The 27896-nt window shown below is 34.0% G+C and overlaps 1 protein-coding gene across 3 annotated transcripts in view; it reads left to right on the top strand.

The window, feature by feature from the left end:
- The first annotated feature begins 5170 nt into the window (after positions 1-5170).
- The window catches only part of PIK3C2G (phosphatidylinositol-4-phosphate 3-kinase catalytic subunit type 2 gamma), a 357132-nt gene continuing 334406 nt past the window's right edge, over positions 5171-27896 (top strand). For 2 of the 3 annotated variants that reach the window (XM_061204611.1, XM_061204610.1), the window contains exons 1-4: positions 5171-5836; positions 10484-10566; positions 14161-14318; positions 19331-19445. In XM_061204611.1, coding sequence (XP_061060594.1) covers positions 5171-5836; positions 10484-10566; positions 14161-14318; positions 19331-19445 — 1022 coding nt within the window. The remainder of the gene's footprint in view (positions 5837-10483; positions 10567-14160; positions 14319-19330; positions 19446-27896) is intronic. The other variant, XM_061204612.1, reaches the window with a different exon arrangement.

Here is a 27896-nt window from a genome sequence, read left to right as displayed (position 1 = left end):
CTGTGCCTCAGTTTCCACATTTGTTAAATGGCAGTAATAATATCACAGGTTGAGATGATATGTGAATATATGTAAACATGTTCATGTATATAGAGCAGTAGCTCAGAGCAGGTGCTCAAAAAATGTTAAGTATCATTATTATTAATAACAAGGTGGTATAGGTTAAGTGAATCTTTAATTTCAGCATTAGACCACTCATACTTCATTTAAAGACCTCCTTTATGGCTCTAGACAATTTTAAAATTAATTTAAAAACGCTCAGTTCTCTTGAAACCACAAAAAATTTAAAAGTCAATATAATATAGCCATATGTACTGTATTTAAGCTAAGCCAGAGCAGGCTAGGCTAAGGAAGACTGGAACAGGATATTAACTATGGTCGTCAGAGTAAAGTCACACCTGCTGACAAATTCTGAGTTCCATGACAGAGATAGATTAGAGTATAATTTGCTACAATGAAGCAGAGCTTTCACTACTAACGTGGAGGGGAAAAAATGGCAATTCCTGAAAAAGGGATTATGGCTAGATAATGTATCTATGTGACCCATGGATTAGAATAGTTTGGAATAACATTTTATACATTAATTTTCTAGTTACCACTTCTTTTTTTAAAAATATCTTTAATGGAGTATAATTGCTTTACAATGGTGTGTTAGATTCTGCTTTATAACAAAGTGAATCAGCTATACATATACATATATCCCCATATCTCCTCCCTCTTGTGTATCCCTCCCACCCTCCCTATCCCACCCCTCTAGGTGGTCACAAAGCACAGAGCTGATCTCCCTGTGCTATGTGGCTGCTTCCCACTAGCTATCTATTTTACATTTGGTAGTGTATATATGTCCATGTCACTCTCTCACTTCGTCCCAGCTTACCCTTCCCCCTTAAGTCCATTCTCTCGTCTGCATCTTTATTCCTGTCCTGCCCCTAGGTTCTTCAAAACTTTTTTTTTTTTTTTAGATTCCAATATATATGTTAGCATACGGTATTTGTTTCTCTCTTTCTGACTTACTTCACTCTGTATGACAGACTCTAGGTCCATCAACCTCACCGCAAATAATGCAATTTCGTTTTTTTTTATGGCTGAGTAATATTCCATTGTATATATGTGCCACATCTTCTTTATCCATTCATCTGTCAATGGACACTTAGGTTGCTTCCATGTCCTGGCTATTGTAAACAGAGCTGCAATGAACATTGTGGTACATGACTCTTTTTGAATTATGGTTTTCTCAGGGTATATGCCCAGTAGTGGGATTGCTGGGTCGTATGGTAGTTCTATTTTTAGTCTGTTTAAGGAACCTCCATACTGTTCTCCATAGTGTCTGTACCAATTTACATTCCCACCAACAGTGCAAGAGGGTTACCTTTTCTCCACACCCACTCCAGCATTTACCGTTTGTAGATTTTTTGATGATGGTCATTCTGACTGGTGTGAGGTGATACCTCATTGTAGTTTTGATTTGCATTTCTCTAATGATTAGTGATGTTGAGCATCCTTTCATGTGTTTGATGGCAATCTGTATATCTCCTTTGGAGAAATGTCTCTTTAGGTCTTCTGCTCATTTTTGGATTGGGTTGTTTGTTTTTTTGATATTGAGCTGCTTATAAATATTGGAGATTAATCCTTTGTCAGTTGCTTCATTGGCAAATATTTTCTCCCATTCTGAGGGTTGTCTTTTTGTCTTGTTTATGATTTCCTTTGCTGTGCAAAAGCTTTTAAGTTTCATTATGTGCCATTTGTTTATTTTTCTTTTTTATTTCCATTTCTCTAGGAGGTGGGTGAAAAAATATCTAGCTGTGAATCATGTCATAGAGTGTTCTGCCTATGTTTTCCTCTAAGAGTTTGATAGTGTCTGGCCTTACACTTAGGTCTTTAATCCGTTTTGAATTTATTTTTGTGTATGGTGTTAGGGAGTATTCTAATTTCATTCTTTTATATGTGGCTGTCCAGTTTTCCCAGCACCACTTATTGAAGAGGCTGTCTTTTCTCCATTGTATATTCTTGCCGCTTTTATCAAATATAGGGTGACCATATGTGCGTGGGTTTATCTCTCGGCTTTCTCTCCTGTTCCATTGATCTATATTTCTGTTTTTGTGCCAGTACTATACTGTCTTGATTACTGTAGCTTTGTAGTATAGTCTGAAGTCAGGAAGCCTGATTCCTCCAGCTCCGTTTTTCTTTCTCAAGATTGCTTTGGCTATTCGGGGTCTTTTGTGTTTCTATACAAATTGTGAAATTTTTTGTTCTAGTTCTGTGAAAAATGCCAGTGGTAGTTTGATAGCGATTGCACTGAATCTGGAGATTGCTTTGGGCAGTATAGTCATTTTCACAATTTTGATTCTTCCATTCCAAGAACATGGTATATCTCTCCATCTGTTTGTATCAACTTTAATTTCTTTCATCAGTGTCTTGTAGTTTTCTGCATACAGGTCTTTTGTCTCCTTAGGTAGGTTTATTCCTAGGTATTTTATTCCCTTTGTTACAATGGTAAATGGGAGTGTTTCCTTAATTTCTATTTCAGATTTTTCACCATTAGTGTATAGGAATGCAAGAGATTTCTGTGCATTAATTTTGTATCCTGTTACTTTACCAGATTCATTGATTAGCTCTAGTAGTTTTCTGGTAGCATCTTTAGGATTCTCTATGAATAGTATCATGTCATCTGCAAACAGTGACAGCTTTACTTCTTCTTTTCCGATTTGGATTCCTTTTTCTTTCTTTTTCTTCTCTGATTGCTGTGGCTAAAACTTCCAAAACTGTGTTAAATAATCGTGGTGAGAGTGGACAGCCTTGTCTTGTTCCTGATCTTAGAGTAAATGGTTTCAGTTTTTCATCATTGAGAATGATGTTGGCTGTGTGTTTGTCATATATGGCCTTTATTATGTTGAGGTAAGTTCCCTCTATGCCTACTTTCTGGAGGGTTTTTATCATAAATGGGTGTTGAATTTTGTCAAAAGCTTTTTCTGCATCTATTGGGATGATCCTACGGTTTTTCTCCTTCAGTTTGTTAATATGGTTTATCACATTGATTGATTTGCATATATTGAAGAATCCTTGCATTCTTGGGATAAATCCCACTTGATCACGGTGTAGTATCCTTTTAATGTGCTGTTGGATTCTGTTTGCTAATATTTTGTTGAGGATTTTTGCATCTATGTTCATCAGTGATATTGGCTTGTAGTTTCCTTCTTTTTGACATCTTTGTCTGGTTTTGGTATCAGGGTGATGGTGGTCTCGTAGAACGTGTTTGGGAGTGTTCCTCCCTCTGCTATATTTCCTTCTATACACATTTTATTTACAGCTCTTGAAAATCTTTCTCAAACCTATCAGTTCAATTTCCTGAGTTAAGTATAATAAATCTAATTCACTTATTTCTCAGGTGATCATGAGTTTTAAGTAAAATTTTGGTGCCAATATAATAAAAATGAATTGCCATTGTAAAACACATTGATAGGAAATAATATTTGATAGGTAACAATTATCATAATTATCCTTTAAAATATTTTTGTCTTTAACATACAATTGTTAAGTGAATTATTAAATCCATAAAATAACACAAATACTTTTCAATTTTATTTTCTTATAATTCTATTATAATTTTTCTAATTTATTAAATCACTTGATCAATAAATATAAATGAGTAGTCTGAGTAAAGCAAAGTACTAGGTACTGAGTTATAAGTGAGAAAAACTAACATGGCCTAATGATCTAATGGGAAAGAGAAATCTTACATATGTAACATCTATACATGTTATCTGAGGCAGTAGGAAACCACTGAAAAGCTATATCCAGGAGCGATACATGGTTAGTCTCTTAAACATAACACTATAATATTAAAAAATGGACTACAGGACACAAGAATGAATTGCAGAAAATGTAGAAGCAGTTTCAGAGACAATGTAACATTGCAGGTAAGAAGATGAAAACTATAGACTAGGATTGTGGCAATGGTAGACAGAGAAAGGAAGAAAGACTTCCTACAGGAACTTGTGGTTTATTGGATATAGAAGAATAAAGGTGTGGGAAGATTCAAAGATAAAACCCTGGTTTCTGGGCTAAACAACTGAGTGAATGGCTGGGTTATTTTCTGTCACAGAGGACACTAGGATAGGAGCAGGTTCTTGGGTGAATTTTGATTTAGGCTTTGGACTTTCTCTTAGAGGTTAAAAAAAAAATTCAAAGTGGAGACACTGAGTAGATAATAATAAGAATGGTCTAGTTTGGAGTCACTGGCATATAGATGGTAATTTAAACCACAGGAGGTATGAAATAACTTACAAGAGGAGAATAATTGAGAAGAAAAGAAGCTCTGACAAGGGTCAGGTAGAAAATGAGTAATAGACAAAGGAGTCTTGAGAAAGAGCTAACAAAGAACTCAGAGAGTACAGCGTCACAGAGAACCAAAGTAGGACACAGCAAGAAATTTTAAAATAAGAAGGATAGTGAATGAACGGACTCAAATTTTGCAGAGAGATAAAACAGAGACTGATAAACATCAGTTGAATTTACCCATTAGTAAACTTAATGAAAGTTGTTCTGGAGAAATGATGAAAGAAGTTTGCAATTATTTAAAGAAGTTTTGGGGAAGAGACAAAAGGATCTAGCCAACCTATAAGATGATTGGTTATGGAGAGAAGAAAGAAGTTAAGACTGTATCTAGGGATGGAATAACTGCTGATCACTAAGAGACTTTTAAGATAATAAAAAGACTTTAGCATACTAGCATGCTGATAGATGACTGAATACTGAGGGAGATAATGCTGCTGTCGGCAAGTGGATTTTCAGTAGGAAAAGGAGTCCAAAGGGGAATATTGTCTTTGGATTGATTCATGAAACTCCTGTCACAATTGAAGTGGACTTATTTTTCTATCACAGGAGTTTCATGAATGTCTCTGAAGTCAATACTCCCCCTCGGACTTTAATATTGTGAGCCCCGATGGAGTTTTATATTACTCATGGAATTATTTCATTTGCTAAGGAGAAACTTCAAAACAATTGTTTGTATTTACTCAACATATTTCTTTTTTGCAAGCTCTTTTATTTCTAATTAAAGTTTTTTTGTTTCCTTGTATGCTTTTTCTAGGAAAATTCCTATCATCTTTTATAATATCATCTAGGAGATATTTGGAGCAGAGTCAACCCTCTCAGTTACATAAAATAAAGAATGGCATATTGTTGGAAAACAGATCTAAATCCCAGTGAATCACATGAAAAGCAGCAAAAACACCAAGAATTTCACTCTGTAAATCAACCTCTTTTTCCTAGCCATACCGGTCTGGGTTTTGATCATGTAGTAGATGAGATCAGTAATAAAATCCCACTCTATCAGCGAGAAATTGAAGAAAACACCATTTTTGTGCCCAGTGCACCACACTGGGACTCAAAAAGGCATTCATTAGATGAAGCAGACCAAATATCCTTGAATGAATTCACTTCTAAAAGCACAGAACTCTCCTGTCACCAAGTTAATAAAGCAGGAGTAATTGGTTTTAGGCATTCCACGCTACCAAATCCTCAAAACATAAATAAAGAAAGCTCTTGGGGAAACCCCATAGGAAAATACCATGGTGCTGATGATTACGGATTCAATATTTTACCTCCATCATCCACTAGTGTGGATGAAATTAATTCACGGAGTGAACTGGACAACTACCATAAAGGATTTGAATGTAGCATTCCTCCTATATATCCATCCTTCTCAACTGACTTGATGCCAAAAGAAGAAAATAAAAGCAGTAGAAATATGAACATTGTGGAACCATCTCTGATGCTCTTTAAAGGTTCTTTTCTACCCAGGACCTGGGAAAGTACATGGCCAAAGAACAAAGAGGTATGTGTCATATATGTCAACTTAAAAATACGAATCTGAAAGAATCATTCAATAATGTGCTGGGTTAATTTGGTAATGAAAGTAACTAATCTTAATTAGGGGAATGTATTAATATTATCAATACTTTTGGGGAAAAAAAAACTTATTCACAAATTCCGTGTTCCTGAATTAATGATTTTTTCTAAAGAAAGAGAAAATTTTTTATAATATTTTTAAAGTTCTGGTTTCATCAAAACTAAATAAAATGTTATAGTATTTACATTTTGTTAGATAAAAATATCATAGTTGGAGGTTTAAATGATAGTATTTTCTATTCTTATTGTGTCATTATGCACACATAGAAACATACATACATTTCATTACATTTATATTTTGAGTTATATTACCATGAATTAAAACTTCATATCATTATTGGTAGGAAAAATGTCCCTTTACTCAGAGGCTACTAAATTATACTGTTGGCAGGCAACTTCTTTTGGGAACATTCCAAGAGTAGGAAATTAAGTAATCATTGTGCAATTCATCCTGATGGTTTCATTAGTAGTTTTCCAATCATTTAGTAACCACAGAGGTTCTTGTATAATATTTGAACATTTCTCTGCTTATACGGAGTCTAGACACAAGTGAAACCAGAATTAAACAGTAAAATGATGAAACATTATTTCAGCTGTAATTTACAGGGTTAGACAAGAGGATTTTTCATTTATTCAACAACTATTTATCATATTCTTAAACTATATATGATTAGGCATAACAAATGCAAAGAAGAAAACGCATAATACCTGATTTCAGCAATAGCATATTGCTTAAATTAACCTGTAAACCAATAATGGCAACACAGTAAAATAATAGAGAGGATGAGTTCATAAGAGAAGAAACAACTAATTGTGTCTGAGGCACTTGCAGAAGAGGTAATACCTCAAATGATCTGAATTAAAAGTGCATGAATTGTAGGAACCTTTACTTCTGATCATGACAATGTAACAAGTATTAAACTTTCCCTTACCACTGAAAACAACTATGAAATTAGACAAAATATATGAAGCAACTGATTTCAGGATTGAACAACAGCCAGTATAGACATCAATCCTTAAGAGAAGGGAAACACCAAAGTGTTGTTATGATCATCCTGGTGTCTTCAGGGCTCTTTCCTGCTGCTAGGCAGACTAGTGGAGCCCAATTTGAGCAGCAGTATCACTAAACTGAGGAGGCAGAGACTGCAGTTCCGGGCTGCAAAGGAAGCTGTAATTCGTAGGGCAGACAGCAGAAGGAACTACGCAATGCATGGGGGTCAGGAGTCTATGTGAGATTTACTGCAGATTGTTGGCCAAGAGGTTGTGTTCACCACACACAAGTAGAAGTTATGCAGTGCCAAAGTTCTGACCCAGCGAGAGAAGACACTGAGCTGAGAACTTCAGGCATTCATTTGAGATCACACAAAGCTATCTCTTAAGAGTAAAAATTCTGCTCTAAAGTAAATGTTCTACCTATTAACTTACATGTGGCCCCACAAAACATAAAATCGAGGCTGACAAGACCAAAACGATCTTAACTGCCTGCCTACTAGAGAAAAATTGCATTTTGTAAAAACAATTCCTAATGTGTCATCTACAATATCCAACATTTAATAACAAACGCACAGATGCATAAAGAACAGGGAATTCTGAACCATAGTCAAGAAAATAACCCAGTGAATAGAGATTCTGTGATAGAACAGATGTTGGAATTAACAGATGGGGACTTTAAGGCGATTATTAAAAGGATGTTCAAGAAGATGAAGTAAAGATGAACATAATGAGTAGACAAATGAGGACTCTCAGAAGGAAATTAGAAACTATGAAAAAACAAACAAAGACTAATGGAAAATTTAGTAATATAAATATATTATCTGTAGTTAAAAAGTCACTGGGTATGCTTAAAAACAGATATAAGATGACAGGGGAAAAACAGTACTTGAAAGAAAAAGAATAGGGCTTCCCTGGTGGTGCAGTGATTAAGAATCCACCTGCCAATGCAGGGGACACGGGTTCAAGCCCTGGTCTGGGAAGATCCCACATGCCACGGAACAACTAAACCCATGTGCCACAACTACTGAGCCCATGAGCCACAACTACTGAGCCCATGTGCCACAACTACTGAAGTCCGTGCACCTAGAGCCCGTGCTCCACAAGAGAAGCCACCGCAATGAGAAGCCCGCACACTGCAACGAAGAGTAGCCCCCGCTCGCCACAACTAGAGAAAGCCCGCACGCAGCAACGAAGACCCAATGCAGCCAAAAATAAATATAAATAAAATAAATAAACTTATTAAAAAAAGAGAGAAAAAAAAGAAAAAGAATAGAAATTACCCAAACTGAAGAAGAGAAAATAAAAGAATTATATAAAAGTGAGCAGGGCCTAAGAAACTTAGGAGATAAGGAGCCTAATATATGGATAATTTTGGAATGCTAGCAGGAGAGGAAAGGAAAGAGAGAAAAATTCATTTGAAGAAATAATGCTCTGAAATTTTCTCCAACTCTGGTATAAAATATCAAATTACAGATTTAAGAAACTCAATAAATCCCAAACAGAATAAATGCAAAGACAACCACATGTAGACATGTTATACTCAAACATATAAAGACCAACGTTGAAAAGAACATCATAAAAGGTGGCAGAGAGGGGGAAAAAAATTTCATGCAGTGGAAAAACAATCTGAATTAAAGCATTATCTCATCAGAAACGATGGAAGCCAGATGACAGTGGAATAGCATTTTTAAAGCTCTATAAAAAAAGAAAAGAATCCATACTTCTATAACTCATTGAGTACATGCTTGAAAATTTAAAATAAATATATTATCATATAAACAAATGTTGAGAGAAATCAGTCAGCTCACATGCACACAAAAAAAACTGAAGTCAGTCTTTGGATGCAAAGAAAATGATACCAGATGGAATCTAGAAAGGAAAAAAGAGCAGCAAAAATGGTAAATATGTTAGTAAATATGAAAAACTACTTTTATCTTAATTTTTTGAAAGACAGCTGACTGTTTAAAGCAAACAAACAGCATTTCATTGTCAGAGTTGTTGTATATGTAAACAAAAGATAAAAGACAACAAGAGAATAAAAGATGAAGGGAGGGTAAATGTTATCTGCTATTGGAAATTCTTACATTTTAAATGCAGTGGCACAATATTAACTCTAAGTAAACTGTGAAATATTTACGATGCATATTGTAAGTTCTAAGCTAGTATAATCACTAAAAATGTAGTACAAAGAAGAAAAACTAAAAATCCAACAGAGAAATTAAATAAAACGGGATAAAAAATCAAACTGCAAAAATCAGGGAAGGAGAAATAGAAGAACAAAATAAAACAGAAGAAACAACTAGAAGCACATATGAACATGGCAGTCTTAAATCTAACAATACCCATAAATATACTAAATATATTCCAAATAAAAGGGAGAAATTGACAAACTAGATAAAAAAGAAAGGCTTTATTTTTTACAAGAGTCAAATTTGAAAAACAAAGGCACAGACAGGTTGAAAGTTTAAAAAAAGTAAAAATATTTAACATTCAACCAGCAAAACAAATCTGTGTGTGGTTATTAATATCAGAAAATGAAGCTTAAGGCAGGGTATTATTAGAGAAAGAAAAGGGTCATTTCATAATAATAAAACAGTCAATCAGGAAGACTTAATAAATTTAAATGTAGATGTACCTAATAATGGCTCCAAAATGCATAAAGCAAAATTATTTCTTTAACTGAGCCGTTTATGGATTTATTCACAAGAAGTGAAGCACATGTCCAAAACACACTTGTATATGAAAATTAGTAGTTTTCTTTACAATACCCCAAAACTACAAACAACACAACTGTTTATCAACAGGAAGACGGATAAACAAACTATGGAATATTCATGCAATAGAATACTACTAATAGGCAATAAAAAAAGATGAACTATTGATACATATGACAACATAAATTTTAAAACATATATCATTTAAATGAAAGAAGCCAGGGGCTTCCCTGGTGGCGCAGTGGTTGAGAATCTGCCTGCCAATGCAGGGGACACGGGTTCGAGCCCTGGTCTGGGAAGATCCCACGTGCCGCGGAGCAGCTGGGCCCGTGAGCCACAATTACTGAGCCTGCGCGTCTGGAGCCTGTGCTCCGCAACAAGAGAGGCCGCGATAGTGAGAGGCCCGCGCACCGCGATGAAGAGTGGCCCCCGCTTGCCACAACTAGAGAAAGCCCTCGCACAGAAACGAAGACCCAACACAGCCATAAAATAAATTTTAAAAAATAAAATAAAATAAATTAAAGAAGCCAGAAACAAAAGAGCACATTCATTAATCTATGGTGATAGAAATCTGAATTAACAGTTACCAAATAGATGTTCAGATTGACAGGAGATATGGGGGAACTTTCTAAAGTGACAGAAATGTTCTATATTTTTTGATTGGATATTAATAGTCACAGTTGCATATATTCCTCAAAACTCAAATTATATATTTAAAATTTATGTATTTTTCCATATGTATTGCTTCAGTAAATTTTTTAAAAATAAAATTAAAAACATAATGGCTTTTTAAAACAAAATAAAAATTTTAGAATTGTATTAATCTTTTCTCCACACCAAGCTATTTTAACAGTTTTTATTTTAAGCTGACAGGTTGTTCCATTCAGCTGGTTGAAGTACCTCAGGGCAGTAATAGAAGTCTGGCCTCCTTTTGCAACAAAGTAAAAAAGTAAGTGTTGCTATTCCATTAAACTTAGAAATTTCTGTACCTGCATAAATTTGTCTATTTTAACATCGCTGAACTGATTAATCTTGCATATAAAATGTTAAAGCTCTATAATTTTTTAACATAGTTAAAAGTATAAATTTATGACAAATTAGTTCATTAATCAACTTCTGGTATTGCTTTTGTTGTTTATAGTCAAATAAATTTTTCCCCTGAAAATTTGGCTACAGACGAATGTTTTATAATTTCAGTCGTGCCCTTGCTGTTTGTTGATAGCTTAGTTTGCAGTGAATTAATTTCTCATTTAATGGCACATAAGTGACTGACTTATTTGGCTCTGTCCCAAATTAGCATAGATTTATCCTTCTTACCTGGGATATACTATTTAGAATGATGAGAATACCTTCTGCTTAATAACTCAATCTTACCCTGAATGGGCTGCCAGAATGTTGAACAAGTGCATGGGTGTTTGTCCACTGAAAAACAAATTTGATCACAAGGGGATCCCAGATCCGCTTTTTGCTAATCTAAAAAAAGAACTTACAAAGGTAGACGCCTCTTTTTTAAAGACCAATCTCTCATTATCAATTAAAATTTATATAATGCCATCTCTTCTATTGCTAAGATTCCTGAAAATTCTGAAAAATTAATGCACTTACATTTTAGTTATCTTGATTTTTATCCTTTTTGGGCTGTTTTAAATATAATAAATATCCATATAAATAAACATTAGCTTATTTATCAGCTATAGCAGCGGCCTGCTAAAGAATCATTTGGGATTAAAGATTTGAATCATTTATTTAATCACTACCTTAAAAGGCTATCTGAATGCCTAATAACTAGTCAATGCATGACAGATATTCAAATGAAGAACAAGCAAGCAAACAAAAAAGCAAAGTCAAGTTAAAAAACTTGTCACCATATTGGAAGAACCGAAAGGCACACATACAAAATACAAAACAAAGCGGTTCAAATCCATGAACCTATATTCAATCTTTAATTAATTTCTTGCTCCAGTTCACAGAAGAATATTTTAAATGGCACTTTGGATTCCTAATTAGGATCTTTACAGATATAAATATTGATTCTGTCAGGAATGAGCTACCCACTGTAACAACCTGACAAGCATTGCCAGGAACTTGACACTTTAAATCTAAGATGTGATAATTTCTACCCTCTAAGTGTAAGAAATAGCTCTCTCAATATCACAAGGTAATACCTGGTATAGCTCCATCAAAAAACACTTATTATTAGCCTCTCCCATCACTTTTTTTTTTTCAAGAGAATGTAATATTCTTTGATGAAATCTTCTTGTGAATGCAATAGTGACATGAAAATATTTTATATGATGGTTTGTCAGTAGCTCATGGTACATTTTTAAATTCTTAAATGGAATTTTTTTCCAATGGTTTCTTTCAAAGTAACCATGAGTACTAAAAAAGACAACCAAACAATAATAAACTTTAAAGTAGTAAAAAGAAGATAATGGTTATATTTATACATTTTTTTGGTTTTCTATAATTTTTGTTGACAAATACTCATATAAAGATAATTAAATTTATATATGCATAATTATTTTGTACACAAACACACTATTCACTCAATAGCAAATATTTTTGAGGACCTAATATGTGCTAGGTGCTATCCAAAGCTCTTAATTCAAAAGAAGACAGAACTGAATTTGAAAGCCAAGCTTCTTAAGAGGGTCTCCAAAATTTCTGGAAAGCCATATAGAATGGATTTATATATCCAATTTCATCAGTGTTTTTTTTTCTAACATTTAAATAACCTTACCTAATTCCCGCCATACACCCTTAAAGAGGCTCTCTAATTTGTGGGATTTGGTTTCTTGTTGTGACATACTTTTAAGGCACATCTCTCAAGAAATATGTCATATTTTTATTAAAAATACAATAAAATGTCATAGCACATGAAAAAAGTTTTTGGCCCACAGTAGATGCTCAGCGAAGGTTTAGGAAAGAATGAGTCATGAATTTACATTTTAAATTTAATTCTCCAAAATGGTAGAAGGTTAAATCATGTATGTATACATTGAGTAGTACCTTATCATATGGTTGAATGCTAGATCATAAAGCTCCTCAATTCAGAACTGGAGTCCAAACCTTTGTTGTAGGGTATAACAAGGAAGAGTGGCCCATACCTTTATCCTAAGCAGTGGTTCTTGAACTGCAGTTCTGGAGCAGCAGTAGTATTGGCTTATCTGGAAAACTGCTAAAAATTGGGTGGGGGGGGGAATCCTCCACATATCTACTGAATCAAAAACTTTGGGGATGGAACCCAGACAAAAAGGTGATTTTGATACATGCCAGACCCATTGGGTGAATACACACTTTTCCATTTGTGAGGACCCTCAAGGAGGGGATGTTTTGGTAGAGTTTAAGGGCATAGAGACAGAGCTACTTCAATGGGCCTACACCACTTTAATGCTGCAAAAATAGTTAGAATAAATGCCAAGGATGTAATATATATGATACATTACATAGAATGCATACACAGAATGCATAATTTTTCATTCAGGAAAAGCACTACAAAGTTTAGAGGTCTGCAAAATTAACAAAAAAAGAAAAAACCCTAGGACTTCATATTCATCATCAAAAACATTTTAAATATCTAGTTACAAATAATTTTATGCTAAATTCTACATGTGGGCATAAAATATGGCTCTACAGGGATTCAGCTGTAATAATATAATGATAATTATGATACATTACATGGATATATTGCTTTACATTCTACAAAAGTCTTTTATATGCCTTTTCTCTCATAAACCTTTAAAGTAGATATAAATATCCTCATTTGTGCAAACAAAGAAACTGGTCATATAACTTGCCTCTGACCATAAAACTACTGAATAAAAGGAGGAGTTATGGGGATATATGTATATGTATAGCTGATTCACTTTGTTATAAAGCAGAAACTAACACACCATTGTAAAGTAATTATATGCCAATAAAGATGTTAAAAAAATTTTTAAAAATTAAAAAAGAGTCAGTATTCAAACTCAAGGCTTCTGACTCCAAGGATAAACTATTTTCCAATTCTCTAACTTTCTGACGCAGTAATTGTTCAGAATGTACAAATGACTTCTGGGCTCAATTATTTACGTAAAAGCCAAAGATTTGTGTAAAACCCCAAATTTAAAGAAAATGGGCTGCCAAGAATGGTATTTACCAATCTGACACAAACAAGAGAATTTATTCATCAATAAATGAATAAATAATAAATGAGTGACTTCTGCCTTGACAAAGGCATGAGCCAAAACCAAGGGGAGGAGTTCATGCTTCAGAAGGCAATGTCAGTGAAGCAAGCAATCACTGTTCAGAGTGAATTTTCATGTTTTATAAGTGACAATGTATTCTTAATTGCTTCAAATGAGGTGTCCCAGGGAAAACGTAAAGACCAGAGCTTTACAGTTGCTTTTGGTTTAATTGTAATCTTCACCAATCTAGCCTAGCTAATAGCACTATACCACAAATCAGCTGCTGGTTATTTTCATATTTCAAATCTTCTATAGCAAACCCTGCATGAAGTTTCTTAAAATCTTGTCCTAAGTATTTTTTCATATATATTTTTCAGAATAAGAGAAACATATCATGCAGCTGACATTAATTCCAATTCGGGGAAGATCTGGAGCATGACTACAGCATTTCCATACAAGTTCTTTTCTAATACTAAGGTTAATATAAATATTTTTACTGATGACTCAACACAACAACTTCATTTTATGCCATATGGTAAGCAATCTTGCAAATAAGTATAAAAATCTACATAAAGCTGGTATAAGCTGCCTTGAGTCCACAGACTGAAGTCATTAAAAGAAGCAGTATTAGCTAGTATTTTGCCCTGAAGTGAAGTAAGAGGAAAACGGCTGGAAATCTTTTAACATTTGTTTGGCTATTGTTTTTTAGAACTCTCTTCAGAGCTCACCCCAGGACACCTTATTTTCCTGCTATGAAATAGCAAGTATAGCAAGTTTTTAGCATATTAAAAATAAAAGCTAAATTTCAAAAAGATTCTAGATAAAGACTATATGTAAGTGAAAATGGCTGTTACACAGACTCTATCTCCACAGTGAGAACTATAATAGCCCTGTACAGCCCAGCATAGTTAGCAGCTCTACTGAATCGAAGTCTCTGGATGGATCCCAGGTACCTGTATTTTATCAAACTCACCAGAAGATTCTCATTTCTCTAAAGTTTTAGAATCTCTTTAAAGTTGTTTAATATTTATTTCACCGTTACCATCAACCATTTTGCAAAACAATATTAGTTCTTCACACATTAGTTGCTACCAAGTTTCTGCGTATCAACTGTTGTTTCTTGACAAATAATGGTCCAATAAATTTTTTTCATTATTATTATTATCACTGTATTTTGCTTTATTTTCTTTCTTACTCTAGCCAAGGCTCCGACTTAGTACAGATGACTGCAAACATAACAATGTTATGTAGGAATATTAGTTAGGACCATCTGGTTTGAAACTAACAGAAACCAACTCCTGCTGATGTAAGCAGAAAAAAAAAATTAAAGATTACAGGGATTTCTTATAGAATTTAAGAGTAGGAATTCAGCAAAGATTTGGGAATAAAACACTGATGTACAGGCAGTCCAAAATTCCAGTATGTCTCTCACCTCATCTCCTCTCTGTGTAATTGCTTCTTATGTTTCTCTTGCTTTCTGCTGACTCATTTCCCTTACTTTTCTGCAACACATGGAAAGCTAAGCTTTCAAGCTTAAATGCTATTTGGCCAGCGATCTAAGAAAGATAGTTCAACCATCCCATTGGATCTGTTACCAAACTCAGGTTTGGCTGCTCCCTGCTCAAAAACCAATAATCAAGAGGCAAACGTCAATACAAAGGAAAGGTGTTTTAATCAGAAAAGCCAGCAATCTGGGGAGAAGGTAGACTCATGTTCCAAGACCAACTCCAAAGATTCTGCTCAGCCATGACAGTTCTTAAAGGGAAAAAAGGGGAGGAAGAATCTCAGTGAATCGTGGAGGCAGGAGATTGGGTTATGCATTGTTCTCCATTCTGTGAAGGCAGGCTGACTCTCTCTTCAGATGTTATCTTGCCTGTGTGATATGCCTGCAGGATTGCTAAGGAGGCCATTGCTGGTAGAGAACTAGTCATTCTTTAACTACTTAATTCTTTATCTTACTTCTTTTTATCTAGGAAAAGAATCAACAGGTTAATTAGGTTCTTTCAAGGTTAGAGGGGAATAGAAATGGGCAAACAGGAAAGGGGCAGAAGAGCTGCTTTCAGATCCACTTTCAAATTTCTAAAACCAGAGTTCTGATTGCACAGCCAAGATCAGTAGTGCTGTACCTTGATCCAATCAGAATGGCATCTGGGTTATGTCGACTTCAGTTGCTGGAGAAGAGGAAATAATTATGAACGAGGGAGACCACTCCTAATCTTCCAATTTATAATATTTAATTTCCAATATTAGATTTGGCAAAACAGAGGCCATTTTTGACTTTTATAAGAAGTTTCAGTAAAGTGATTAGGTCATTGTGTTTACTGTTAGACATGTACAGTGGTAAAGAGGATGTCTGTGGCCTCAAAGATAGTAAAAGGGTCTATAAGAAGACGGGGGAGGAAGGGATGATTAGAGGGGAAGAAGGAAAAAGCAGAGGAGGGGAGAGGACACATTTATGAAAATATACAGAGTAGCATATGCTGCTATTAGGAGGAAAACTTGTCTTCTGCCCATTTAAATTTGAAGAGGGGTTAGGCTGTGACACAACTGACAATAGAGAAATTAACAGGACAAAAGACAAGGTTTCCTTATACATACATGCAGGGGTTACTCAGTAATGAGTAACCTGCTGAAACCCAGAGGTAAAGGTTTACAGAAAAAGTTAATGTAAAAGTGTGTGTGAGGAGGGGGGTGTTTAGAGCTTCAGTAAGGAAATACATAGATATCTTTTTACGCTAATGGATGGGCAGTTGGTCTCCTTCCCAGAAGTTGCAGGAAACTCTCTCAGAAGAAAGTTGATAGCACCTGTATTAGGGAGTCTTGGCTATAGTCAGATAAGAAAAGTGAAGATAAGTTTTCAAATGTTTTCACTTTAAGATAATCTTTATGCCAAAACTGTGATCCCTTCACCACTTTATATGAGTGTTTTACTAATAATATAGATGTGCTCTAGAGAACAAAAGTCTGAAAAGCATTTCAAGAATGACCAATAAGTTGCTAGAAACTTAAGGAATAATGAAATCTAGATAAGCAAAGAGGAGGAGACAATGAGAGGATTTCATCCAAAGAGAATTCTGTTTCTCCCAGAGTGAGAAAATAGAATCCTTCTGGAAGAGCAGGTGTTTTGAACAAGGACTTCTCTGTTCTACAGTCTTCAGCTATCACTTCAGTGAAGATGATTGCCCTGTCCTTTTTTCCAATTCCAAAGTTACTCTAGAGCCAGTGTCTTTATTCTCAACTACCTTCTAGATTTAGATGACACATAGTTGGAACAGTATTAGGAAGCTGTTTGTGACCTGCAAAGTGGTGGAAGTAGAAGTCAGTTTGCAAGATTAAAGAGTAATTGAGAATTATTTGCAGAAGTTATCTACACTTTAAAGAAATCTGGCAGTAATGAGGAGGTAAAAATAAATTAAATAAATAAATAAATAAGATACTATCTTAAGGGAATAGAATGGAAGAGGAGTGATTTTACTGGAATATTAAATAGAAACAAAACATCCTAAAGAAAAGACAAAAGCATCTTTAGAGTGGAGGATATTAAATATATAAAAGAGAGGGGCTTTAAATTGCTGGAACTGGAAACAGTGATGGAAGGATCACATGTGAAGAAGTAAGATGCAGTAAAAAGCAGTGATACTTATGAATCAAGAGGTGTAAAGGGATAGAGAAGGATGCATAAAAAAACTAGATTTAAGGTGTAGAGTAGCATAATTAAAGAATCTCAAATGGGCCTTAGTCTTTTCAGTATGGTAGGCAATACGGTCAACAGATTGAGAAGGATTGTATGAAGTTGGAGACTAGGAGAAACTGGAAAAAGGGTTATATTAGCTGTCAAATTGAAGATACAGGTATAAAGTCTACTTAAAAGAAGCCATAGTACTTGTTGGCTTACAATATGGATGAGAAGTTTAACTCACAGACACTTAATGCTTGGGTTCAAGGAGAAAAATGATAATTTCAGATTTAGACATGCTGAATTTGAAGCAATAATGAGAAAACCAAAAAGTAACATGAAGCAAATAGTAGGAGATATCACACCAAAGCACAGGAGAGGAGTAATAGCTAGAAACTGGATTATGGAGTCTTTCATGTAAACTGCAAAGATGACTGTAGTGAAATAATGAATGCATGCATGCCCCAAATAGCACAGGGGACACAGTCCTGGAAACAGAAAAGTCAAATGAATTAAAATAAACTGGTGTCTTCAGAGATATTTTCCTGCCATCTTATACTGGCAATGCTCTCCCCTTCTTGTCAAAGCCTTTATAGTCATGATTTTGCCTGTGGCCATATTTTCTTCTAGCTTCAATTCATACTATTTCAGTTAATATTCCCAAGCAGTAGCATGTCTAATATACTCTCTTCTGTGTCAGGGCATTTCCACAATCTCTAATTCCTATGATGATCTTTACCATTTGTTTCTCCAACCGTTTTATTGGTAACAACTTGATCTACCGTAAAACCTACACTTTTAAATCAGACATTATAATACTCTTCAGTTTTTTTCTTCATGGCAAGTCCAACAATATCACTTGCACTATTTTTTATGAGCCAGTCTGTGTCAAAAACCTTTCCCAAACAAAAAGGTGTGGCAGTAAAAGAAGTCACAGCAAATTAAACACATAATTGCCAACAAAACGCAACTCAAATAAATGCAAATGAGTGTTTGCAGTATGTTGTTCAAGTCCTCATTAAGGATCATCAGTACAATCTGTTGCACTAACTTTCATTCAAGATCATGTTGAAAGCATGGAGATATAGATAGATAGATAGATAATACATATATAACAGATAATTTCCATTATCACATATGATAATAAATGAATCCCATACGATTTATCATTTACAATTAGAAAAATATTTCACAGACAGATATAATCGTACCAAGTCAGCATGGTTCTGGCCACTATTAAATGGCATATGCATGTAAGAGTTTGGTAGGGGGATATTATGGAATGTGAATATGAGAAGGCAACAAACTTTACCCTATAATATGCTGACACTTTGAGTCCCAGAGAAGGTGGAGAAAGAGAGTACATGTTCTTCAAGGTTATTATAACATTGTCCAAGACAGAACCTGGGGTGATTCCTACACAGGAAAGGAAGAGTGATGAGTTGTGAAAACGTGGAATTATTAAAAGCACAGGCTTTGGAAGATGACAGATTTAGATTCCTGGCTTGCCACTTAGCACTCACTGTGTAATCTCTTTGGCATTTCCCAAATCCCTAAGGGTAATCACAGTAGAATATTTTTTATGCAGAGCTACAATTACCAAAGATTTTAGAATGAGGAATGAAATACCTAGCTCTGTTCGGTTATTTGAAGACAGATTGATCACAGAAAACGCAAAGAATATTTTTTTAAAAATCTCGAAATCTAACCAGACTAATAAATGAGATGCATCTCATTTTAACTCCTCTTGATGGAGCTAGAAACTTATAATAGTTCATAAAGCATGTATCACTTTTTGTGCTCAAAATCTTTCTCCCAGCCAATATATAATATGCTCTTATTAACATTTTGTTATTCAACTTTGTTTTCAGCTAATTATCTTGTCAAAGACCTAATAGCAGAAATTCTACATTTTTGTACAAATGACCAGTTATCACCCCAAAATTATCTTCTAAGTATATGTGGCTATGAAGAATTTTTACAAAAGTAAGTATCTTATTAAGGTAAATTTGGATCATTGTTATAATCTATATTTCTTTTAGCACTTTCTTTTCTTTTAAACAGACTTTGTATAAACACTATACTCTTATAATCAATTTTCCTCCCTTTAAGGTGAATTTAAAATGTCATGTCATATTGACAGTCTTATTCTTCGTTTTCTTTTGTATTTTGTGTATTTATGGCAACACGTATTTAAGTAACCTGTAACTAGGGTGACCAACCATCTCAGTTTGCCCAGGACTGAAGCAGCTCCCAGGACATGGGACTTTCAGTTTTGAAATCAAGAAAATCCTGGGCAACCCAAGTTACCTTACTTGTAACGAAGCTTAGTAGGACTGATCACAATTTAAAAAATAAATTCTTTTGTAATAAGTAGTTTTTTTGACTTGGAATAATATCAGCATGTTGATTAAACACTGATTTTTCAAAATCACAGAGGGTTTGAGTATTATATTTATAACATTTTCATAAAAGTCTAAGTTTTAAAACACCGTCTTCAATTCTTTATTCAGGCAGCTCATTAAAACAATTAGAAAAGTTTGTTCTCATATATGTCAACTGCAAATATTTATTTGATAGAAAACTTACTTAGTGTACCACAATAACTCTTATCCTAAAATTCCTTAAAGACCATCTTTGAAAATATAATACAACTTTAAGAAAGGAAATATTTCTCTCCTGCTATTGCATATTTCTCTCCTGATATTTACATTTCCTCTTTGTGTTTCTACAAGTACCTAAAGATTGCCAACAGTCTTATGAAAGTAAAAATGTATTTCTTTTGAGACATCCATTGTTACTGTCATTGTTATTCCACCATGAATGTGCTTGAAAATATCGTCGGTAATTTTCTTTTATTGTGTAATGTTAACGATGAGTGACTTTTAAGACTGATTTTCTCCTTTTTGTGTTCTCAGTTACAACAAAATCATTTCACTCTTTTTTTCTTGTTAGTATAAACATAATAGATTTCTGAAATGTTTTTATACTCATTTATTTTTATTAACATTCATTTACGTGAGTTTATTAAGTTAGGAAAGTTGCCAAGTATTAGTGTAGATTAATTACAGTCAGTTATTATCTAATGGAAATTGAAGGATATGTACATATCTGGAATTTGCTTACTTTTTAAGAGTAATAGTTTATCAGTATTGATGTATATTAATAAGCAGAATATTCATTACTATTCTTTCTAATATCTAAAGGAATATATATTTTATTCAGATTTTTTTCATTTATTCCTATGTAATTTGTCTTAAAAATATGTCCTTAAAGACTTGGATAATCTGTTCATATTTTTCTTTAGAGGGAACACGGGTAACATGTAATAAGTTAATAATGTAATAAGTAATAATTTAAACTCTAACAGTTACAGTACTACACTTCATCTGAAGTACCCAACTAACTTTGATTGCAATGATAATAATAATAATAGTTGTCACTTATTAAGTGCTAATTATTTCCTAGTCTCAAATTGGGTAAACATCTAAGTTTTACAATATATCAATGAGATAGATACTATAATAACCCATTTTACAGATGGGCCATCTGAGGCTTTGTTCAAGGTGACACATCTAGGAAGCTGGTAGGGTCAAGCCTGAACTCAAACCCAGATTTGGCTGCCTGCATAACCTTGGCTCTTAACTATAAAACAATACTAAAAATCCCGTAAGCAGGATTCAGAAAATAGCAAATGGTTCTTCATGCTGGAGCATGGGGTGGAAATTATACACAGTTGTGCAGGGATTATAACAGTCCAATTCAACACCTACTAAGCGCACACGTGTGCAAGGGATTTGGTTTATCACTGAGAATACAAAGACGATTTAGATATAATCCTTGCCTTTTTCCTTGGCTAAGGAATTCATAAAGCCATGTCATCAGTTATTACAATGCCCTATTGTGAGTGCAGTATTAGTTTTATTATACACCAACTACCTGTAGATCAAAGAGAGAAGGATTAACAGCAAGAATAAGGAAATGGTGCAAAGGAAAGTCAACGACCAATATATATTTAAACTGTAAATACTGAGGAAAGAAATAAGTACTTAATAGCTTAAATGTTAATGTTAATAGCTTTAGAACATATAAAATGTGCATAAATTACAAAAAAATAATTATCAAGATTAAAAAACAGGCTAAGAACGTGAATAGCAATTCAGTGGTCAAGAAATTACTTAAAGAGTTTAACGACAAACATGCAGTTAAAACAATGAGATGCCATCTTTGCCTATCAAATTGTTAAAATATTTATTATGATGAAATTCAGTGGGAAAATGGACAAAATCCAAACAGCTGCTAGCAATTTAAACTGATATAGCATTCTCTAAAGGGAATTTTGTCAAAAATGTGTCAGAAGTCTATAGAAATGTGTCGAAAACATATATGTGTTTCAGCAATTCTACTTCTACAAATATTTCTAAGAAACAATCATAATTTTACAAAAAGACTTAAATACAAAATTCTACATTCACCATAGCATAATTTCTAATACTAAGAAAAAACTAACTCTCCAATAGTACTCAAAAATAGTGGTAAAATTGTGAACATAATTTCATTATAATATGCCACAGAATTTATAAATTAATAAAAATACAATATCATATATCTTGATATGAAAACACGTATCATAGTTTTTAAGGGTGACAAGATATATTTTCAAACCACATTTTAATATATTAATATTTGTTAAAATAAGTATATTACTATTTGGAAAAGAAATAAAAATCCTATACATGAAAATGTAATCCTATACACTAAATGAAATCCTATACACTAAAATGTTGGAGTAGCCAATCCTTGAAAAAGAACTACAGTACAGATAATATTTATTCATTTCTTTTTTTACTTATAAAATGTCTACAATAAATATGTCTTTTTTTGCTATCAGGAGATTAAGGAAATAAATTATTTTGGAGGATGGGAGAAGCATTTAAGTGATCATATGAACAGTAATGTATGCTTAAAAAGAGTTAAAAACTCGAGTTAGGAGACCATAACTGAACATATGAAAGATGACAGAGCTTGCACTAAAGTAGCAGCAGTGGGGCTAAACAGGAAGTATTAAATCCCTGGAGTATTAAAACAGTGGAATTAATGGAACTTGGCAACTAAATATGTGATGTCAACTGAAATAAAAACGCACAACGTGAAAGCTGTGCATTACAATTTTTGGGGGGGACTTGATGAGGACTATAGCCTCTCAGCTATCTCTGAGGAACTGCTCTGAAGAGTTATGGTGGAGAGATCAGCTTATATGTGATTTTGGAGAAAGGGTACATGCAATCAAACACATCTCAGTAGAAGGTTATTGGTAGTCAGGAGGCACAGATATCTTAGTTAATGATTTTCGTGCACTTCTAAGTATGGAAAGATGCAAGAAACTGGAATCATAAAATTTTCTCCTGAAAATATCTAACTATCTGAAAGCCAGCTCTGCCAGTTTTCCCAGAGCACAGAGTGTCTCATTCCTGATCTCTGCCCTGAACTCCTTTCACGGTGTGGAGGTCAGCAACTGCAGTGGCTAATGACTCAATCCTTGTAGAGCCATATGGTGAGCAACATTCTTTAGTTGACAGCGGGATTGCCTGGAGGGAGTAGAAGATGATGACTAGTTTTGATGTGAGTTCAGTAACGACGATACAGTTATCAGAGAAATGGAAGTTTGAGGGTATACAATAATTAATCAAGTTTGAAACACATTGAGTATGTGAGTGCCAAGGGTCATCTGTTATTGAGAAAATAGCTCAGATTTTAGGAAATCTGGTGTGGATTAAGGAACTGTTAGCTCTAAGAAGGAATGGAAGTCTTAGAGACAGATGCAATCACGTAGGGAAAGTGACAAAAGAAAGGATCCTGAGAACATTAACATATAAAAGACAGAAGGAGGAGGAGCAGAAAAAGGAAAATGGAAAAAAGCAATTTAAATTGTAGGACACCTTGGAAAACGTGCCTTTCACAAGGGAACAGAAAGTTTCAATTACTAAGTAAATAGTGTCAAATACTGAAAATAAATTAGATGAGGATTGAAAAATCATCATTAAATATGGCAATTACAAAATGAGTTGGTGATTCAAATAAGAACAAGTTTAGTAAAACGGAGGAGAAAAAAGCAAGATTACAATGAGCTAAGGAGAATGGAAGGTGTTAAACAGAAACACATAAGCAGACTACTCTCTCAGAAGTAATGTGTGGTGATAAAAGCCTGGAGAAAAATGGGGTTTTAGATGCTGAGGAGAATCAGTCTGGAGATTTGGGGAATGTGGATAAGAGAGATTTGAAAATATTCATAAGCTGAAGGGAAAGAACCAATGGAGAGGGAAGTATTGAAGGCAGAGAATATATCAATGGTGAGGAGTTGAGAGAAGATGGGATCAAAAAGACAGATGAAGAAGTTAGCAGTGCCCTGAAGGAGGACCTTTCCTTCCCTGAAAGATCAGCAGGAGTTCAAACAAATATAATTTTTTTTTAATTTTAATAACCAGAAAGATAACTATGCATTTGGAAAACTGGATCTCTGATAAAAGCAGGAATGCTTAAGCAAGTTGCATAGAAATGAAAATAATAATATTATAACAATAAAAACAATAAGAAAATCGATTTTACTTATTAAAAGCCTCTTATGGGCTAGAATTTTCACATGTAATACCACCCATTCTCATATAAGAAAGGCATAATTATTCCCATTTTGCATACGGGAAAATTGAGGCTAAAAGAAATTAAATGACTTGGTAAAGGTCATAAAATTGGAAGCAGCAAAGTCAGGATGGCACAGGTTTATCTGACTCTGAAGCCCACAGTCTTTCCACTCTATTACAAAGCCTCCTTTCATGATAAAGGGCCACTTGAAAACAAAAATTACAGGATAACGCTTCATTAAGAATAATGACCATATATTGTGCAATAAACACAATATATGTTGAGCTTATAATTCAACATACAGCGTTTAGGTCAAACTCAAGGAAAAGATACATAACTTACAGAACACTCATTTTCTGACGTGTATAAAATTTTTTAAAACTTTTAATCAGGAAGTGTTTAGAAATGCTTTGACTAAAATAATGTTAAATCCTAATCACTGAAGATGGACTTTCTGTCATTTCCAAATTTCTGATTAGGTAAAAATTGACTTTCTTTTTGGTATCTTTAGACTGTTTAAGCAAATGAAGAATATGAAAACAAATCCTTCCCACTATTTGTAACACTACTCTCTAACACTGTTGATTTGGCAAAATGAGTTAACCTCCTTTAACTTCAAATTCTTTTCCTGTTAAAAACTGCATTTTTAATATATTTTTCTACTGTAAAAAATAAGCTGTAGGATTATATTTTAGTATTTTTTAATTCCAAGTGTAAAATTTTATTAAGCCTCTACTAGTCCTTTCATTATATATGGATTGCTATGAGCTCCTGTGAATCATAGTTCTAAATCAATTAAAAATATTATATGGTTGTTAAAATATAATAAACTAAAAAATGGATAAGTATTCCCCCTCCAAAAACACCCCACTATTACTGTTGTAGAATGATGTAGAAAGATTTTTCATTTTAAACTCCCTTATGTTATCAGAACTATGTTCCTTAACCTGTTTTATGAAGATAGTGATAAATTATATTTATCTACTTCTGCAGTTTCTCATCTACTTTGGATTAGATAAGGGCAAATCCTTAAAATTTAAACTCCTTGGTTTCTTCCAGAAGGTGTATCAGTCTGTTAAAAGAGTCACAAAAAAGTAACTACTTGAACTAACCAAGTTTTGAGGAAGTAGCTAAGACCTTTCATCATCAAAATTAAATGTCAATGGTCAGGATACTTTTTCATATACTACTACTTTGCTAGTAGTATTTTTGTGATTTTCTATTTTTTAATTTCCTCCTTAAGTCATATTTTGCTATTTTATTGAATTCATCTGTCTTAACCAGGGTTAGTCAAGTAATAAATAAAATCCTGGAAAGGAGGGAAATGTAAATAAAGAGGAAGATAGATAGACATAAATTACACATAAATCTATATTTATATTGATATGTTAAAACAGTGTTCTCAAACTTTAATTTGTATATGAGTCACCTGAGGATCTTGTTAGAAAACAGATTCTGACTCACTTGGTCTGGGATGGGGAGGAGACTGCATTTCTAACAGACTCCTGGGTGATGCTCATGCTAATGGTTCATGGTTGACATTTCAAAGTAGCAAGATATTAGAGACCAGGGATATTAGTGACCTAAGAATTTTGACTCAATGAAAAAAAAATTTACACATTTTTTTAAAACCAGTACCTTGTACAAATATTGAATTTAATCAACAAAATAAGATGTTATACTTCATAGCATATTTAAAAATTAAGAAAGATAACTTTCTTAGCAAGCCAAAATTCCCCTTTTTAAAGGTCAACTATATTATTTTTACAGCTCATTAAATACTCATTTTAATCTAGTACGACAAACTCTTTCTGTCAATTAAAATATTCCATTCTCACTCTGGCTCTTGCTCTGGCACTCCCTCTCCCTGTTAAACGCTTTTATAAATCCAGTAACTCACTCTAATAACACATCTCCATAACTCTTCTCTAAATGAGAAAGTTCCTGACCTCTTATACCTGGATATCATGCTAGTCTTATGAGGTACTTCAATTACCATCAAAAAGAGTTTCATTAAATATCAGTCTTCTCCTCAAAAACAGCTTTACGAACAGGGTTTTTAAATTATAAGCAAAGAGTAAATGAAAGCATTAGAACTTAATCAGTTTTATCACAGGCTGTTGGCAGCTTAAAACAAAGTTGTGAGCAATATGAAGCACGGATACTGAATCAGCAAATCAGAATAAATTAAACTGAGAAATAATAAAAAATATTAGCATCTTCCATTACATTCCTGGTTTTAGCCCCCAAGTTAACTGCCATGGTAGGAGTGTCCTTGGTAATCCCATTTCCCCAGTTCTCATGACCTTACTGAGTAGACACACCCCCTCGGGCTGAGGCAGTGGCAGACGTGAGGACAGGGACTGTAACTTCCTGTCTTTTCCATGAGATGCAGCACAGATACAAAGGCCTAGGGACAGAAAGACTGTTTCCTAGAGTGTTCCTGTGTCTGCTCTCTTTCCAGAGAGTAAGAGTAGTTGTACCTTCTCCTAGACTCATATATTTATAATACATGAAGTATAATGCTACTTCATAATTTTATCCTTTATTATCTAAGAGCCTGATATTTACTAGGAGTGCAGGTTTTTCTGTTTCTTACTCCTAATCTATGTGATTTGAGTAATTTGTTTTCTCAAAAGTCTTGGGCTTCCCTGGTGGCGCAGTGGTTGAGAATCTGCCTGCCAATGCAGGGGACACGGGTTCGAGCCCTGGTCCAGGAAGATCCCACGTGCCGCGGAGCAACTAAGCCTGTGTGCCACAACTACTGAGCCTGTGCTCTAGAGCCTGCGAGCCACAACTACTGAGCCCGTGTGCCATAACTACTGAAGCCCGTGTGCCTAGAGCCCGTGCTCCGCAACAAGAGAAGCCACTGCAATGAGAAGCCCGCGCACCACAACGAAGAGTAGTCCCCACTCACCACAACTAGAGAAAGCCCACGTGCAGCAAGGAAGACCCAACACAACCATAAATAAATATATAAAGAAATAAATTAAAAAAAAAAAAAAGTCTTGCTATAAGTCTTACTTTCTAATTCAACTTAAAAACAATTTTCCTTACCAGCTTCTGTACTGCAGAATAAATAAAATGTACTGCACCTAAAAGCTATAGTTGAATAAATCATGACTGCATTGTCAGTAGTAAGCCGCATAAGGAGAAAGTAAATAATCTTTCTTGAAAATTCTGCTTGGGCCTATTGCTTACAGTTATGGCCACGTTTTACATCCTTGACTTAAACAAGACAAAACAAAACTTTTCTTTATAATTTAATTGACTCTTGTCAAGGAATTCTAGAACTCAAAGAGTACCAAAAAAATGTAAAAGAAAAGAAAAAGAAAACCTATGGTAATTAAAAATCTTACTTTGAAATTGTCATATATATTCTTAAATCTAAATTAAGAAACAGTATCTACCTCTTGATTCACCACCAGCATTGATTAGTCTGATCTGGTTATCTACTCTGGAGTCCCTTTTCTCTCTCCTGACCTCTCCTAGGAGAGAAAATGTTGAATTCCTTTGATTAGAGTAAGAAAATCCTCTTCAAAAATTAAATCTAATTAGAATTTTTAAATAATCTTAAGAAAACTTCTAGGTTAAAAAATGTTTTAGCTAATCCCAATACAATTAGTATTAATTTATTCTTTAAACATTTGATTATAAATTGGAATTGTCTTTTATTCAAAGTAAAAATCAGACTATTAATTACCAGTGAGGAAAAGGCTAGGTAATATTTTATAAAGTTTAAGGTAACAGATTATACTCATTAGCAGTAAAAGCTCAGTTACATATATTCCTGGGGTG

This window comes from Eubalaena glacialis, chromosome 11, assembly GCF_028564815.1.
Source record: "Eubalaena glacialis isolate mEubGla1 chromosome 11, mEubGla1.1.hap2.+ XY, whole genome shotgun sequence".
Taxonomy (NCBI): domain Eukaryota; kingdom Metazoa; phylum Chordata; class Mammalia; order Artiodactyla; family Balaenidae; genus Eubalaena; species Eubalaena glacialis.
This window is presented reverse-complemented; position numbering and strand designations above follow the sequence as displayed.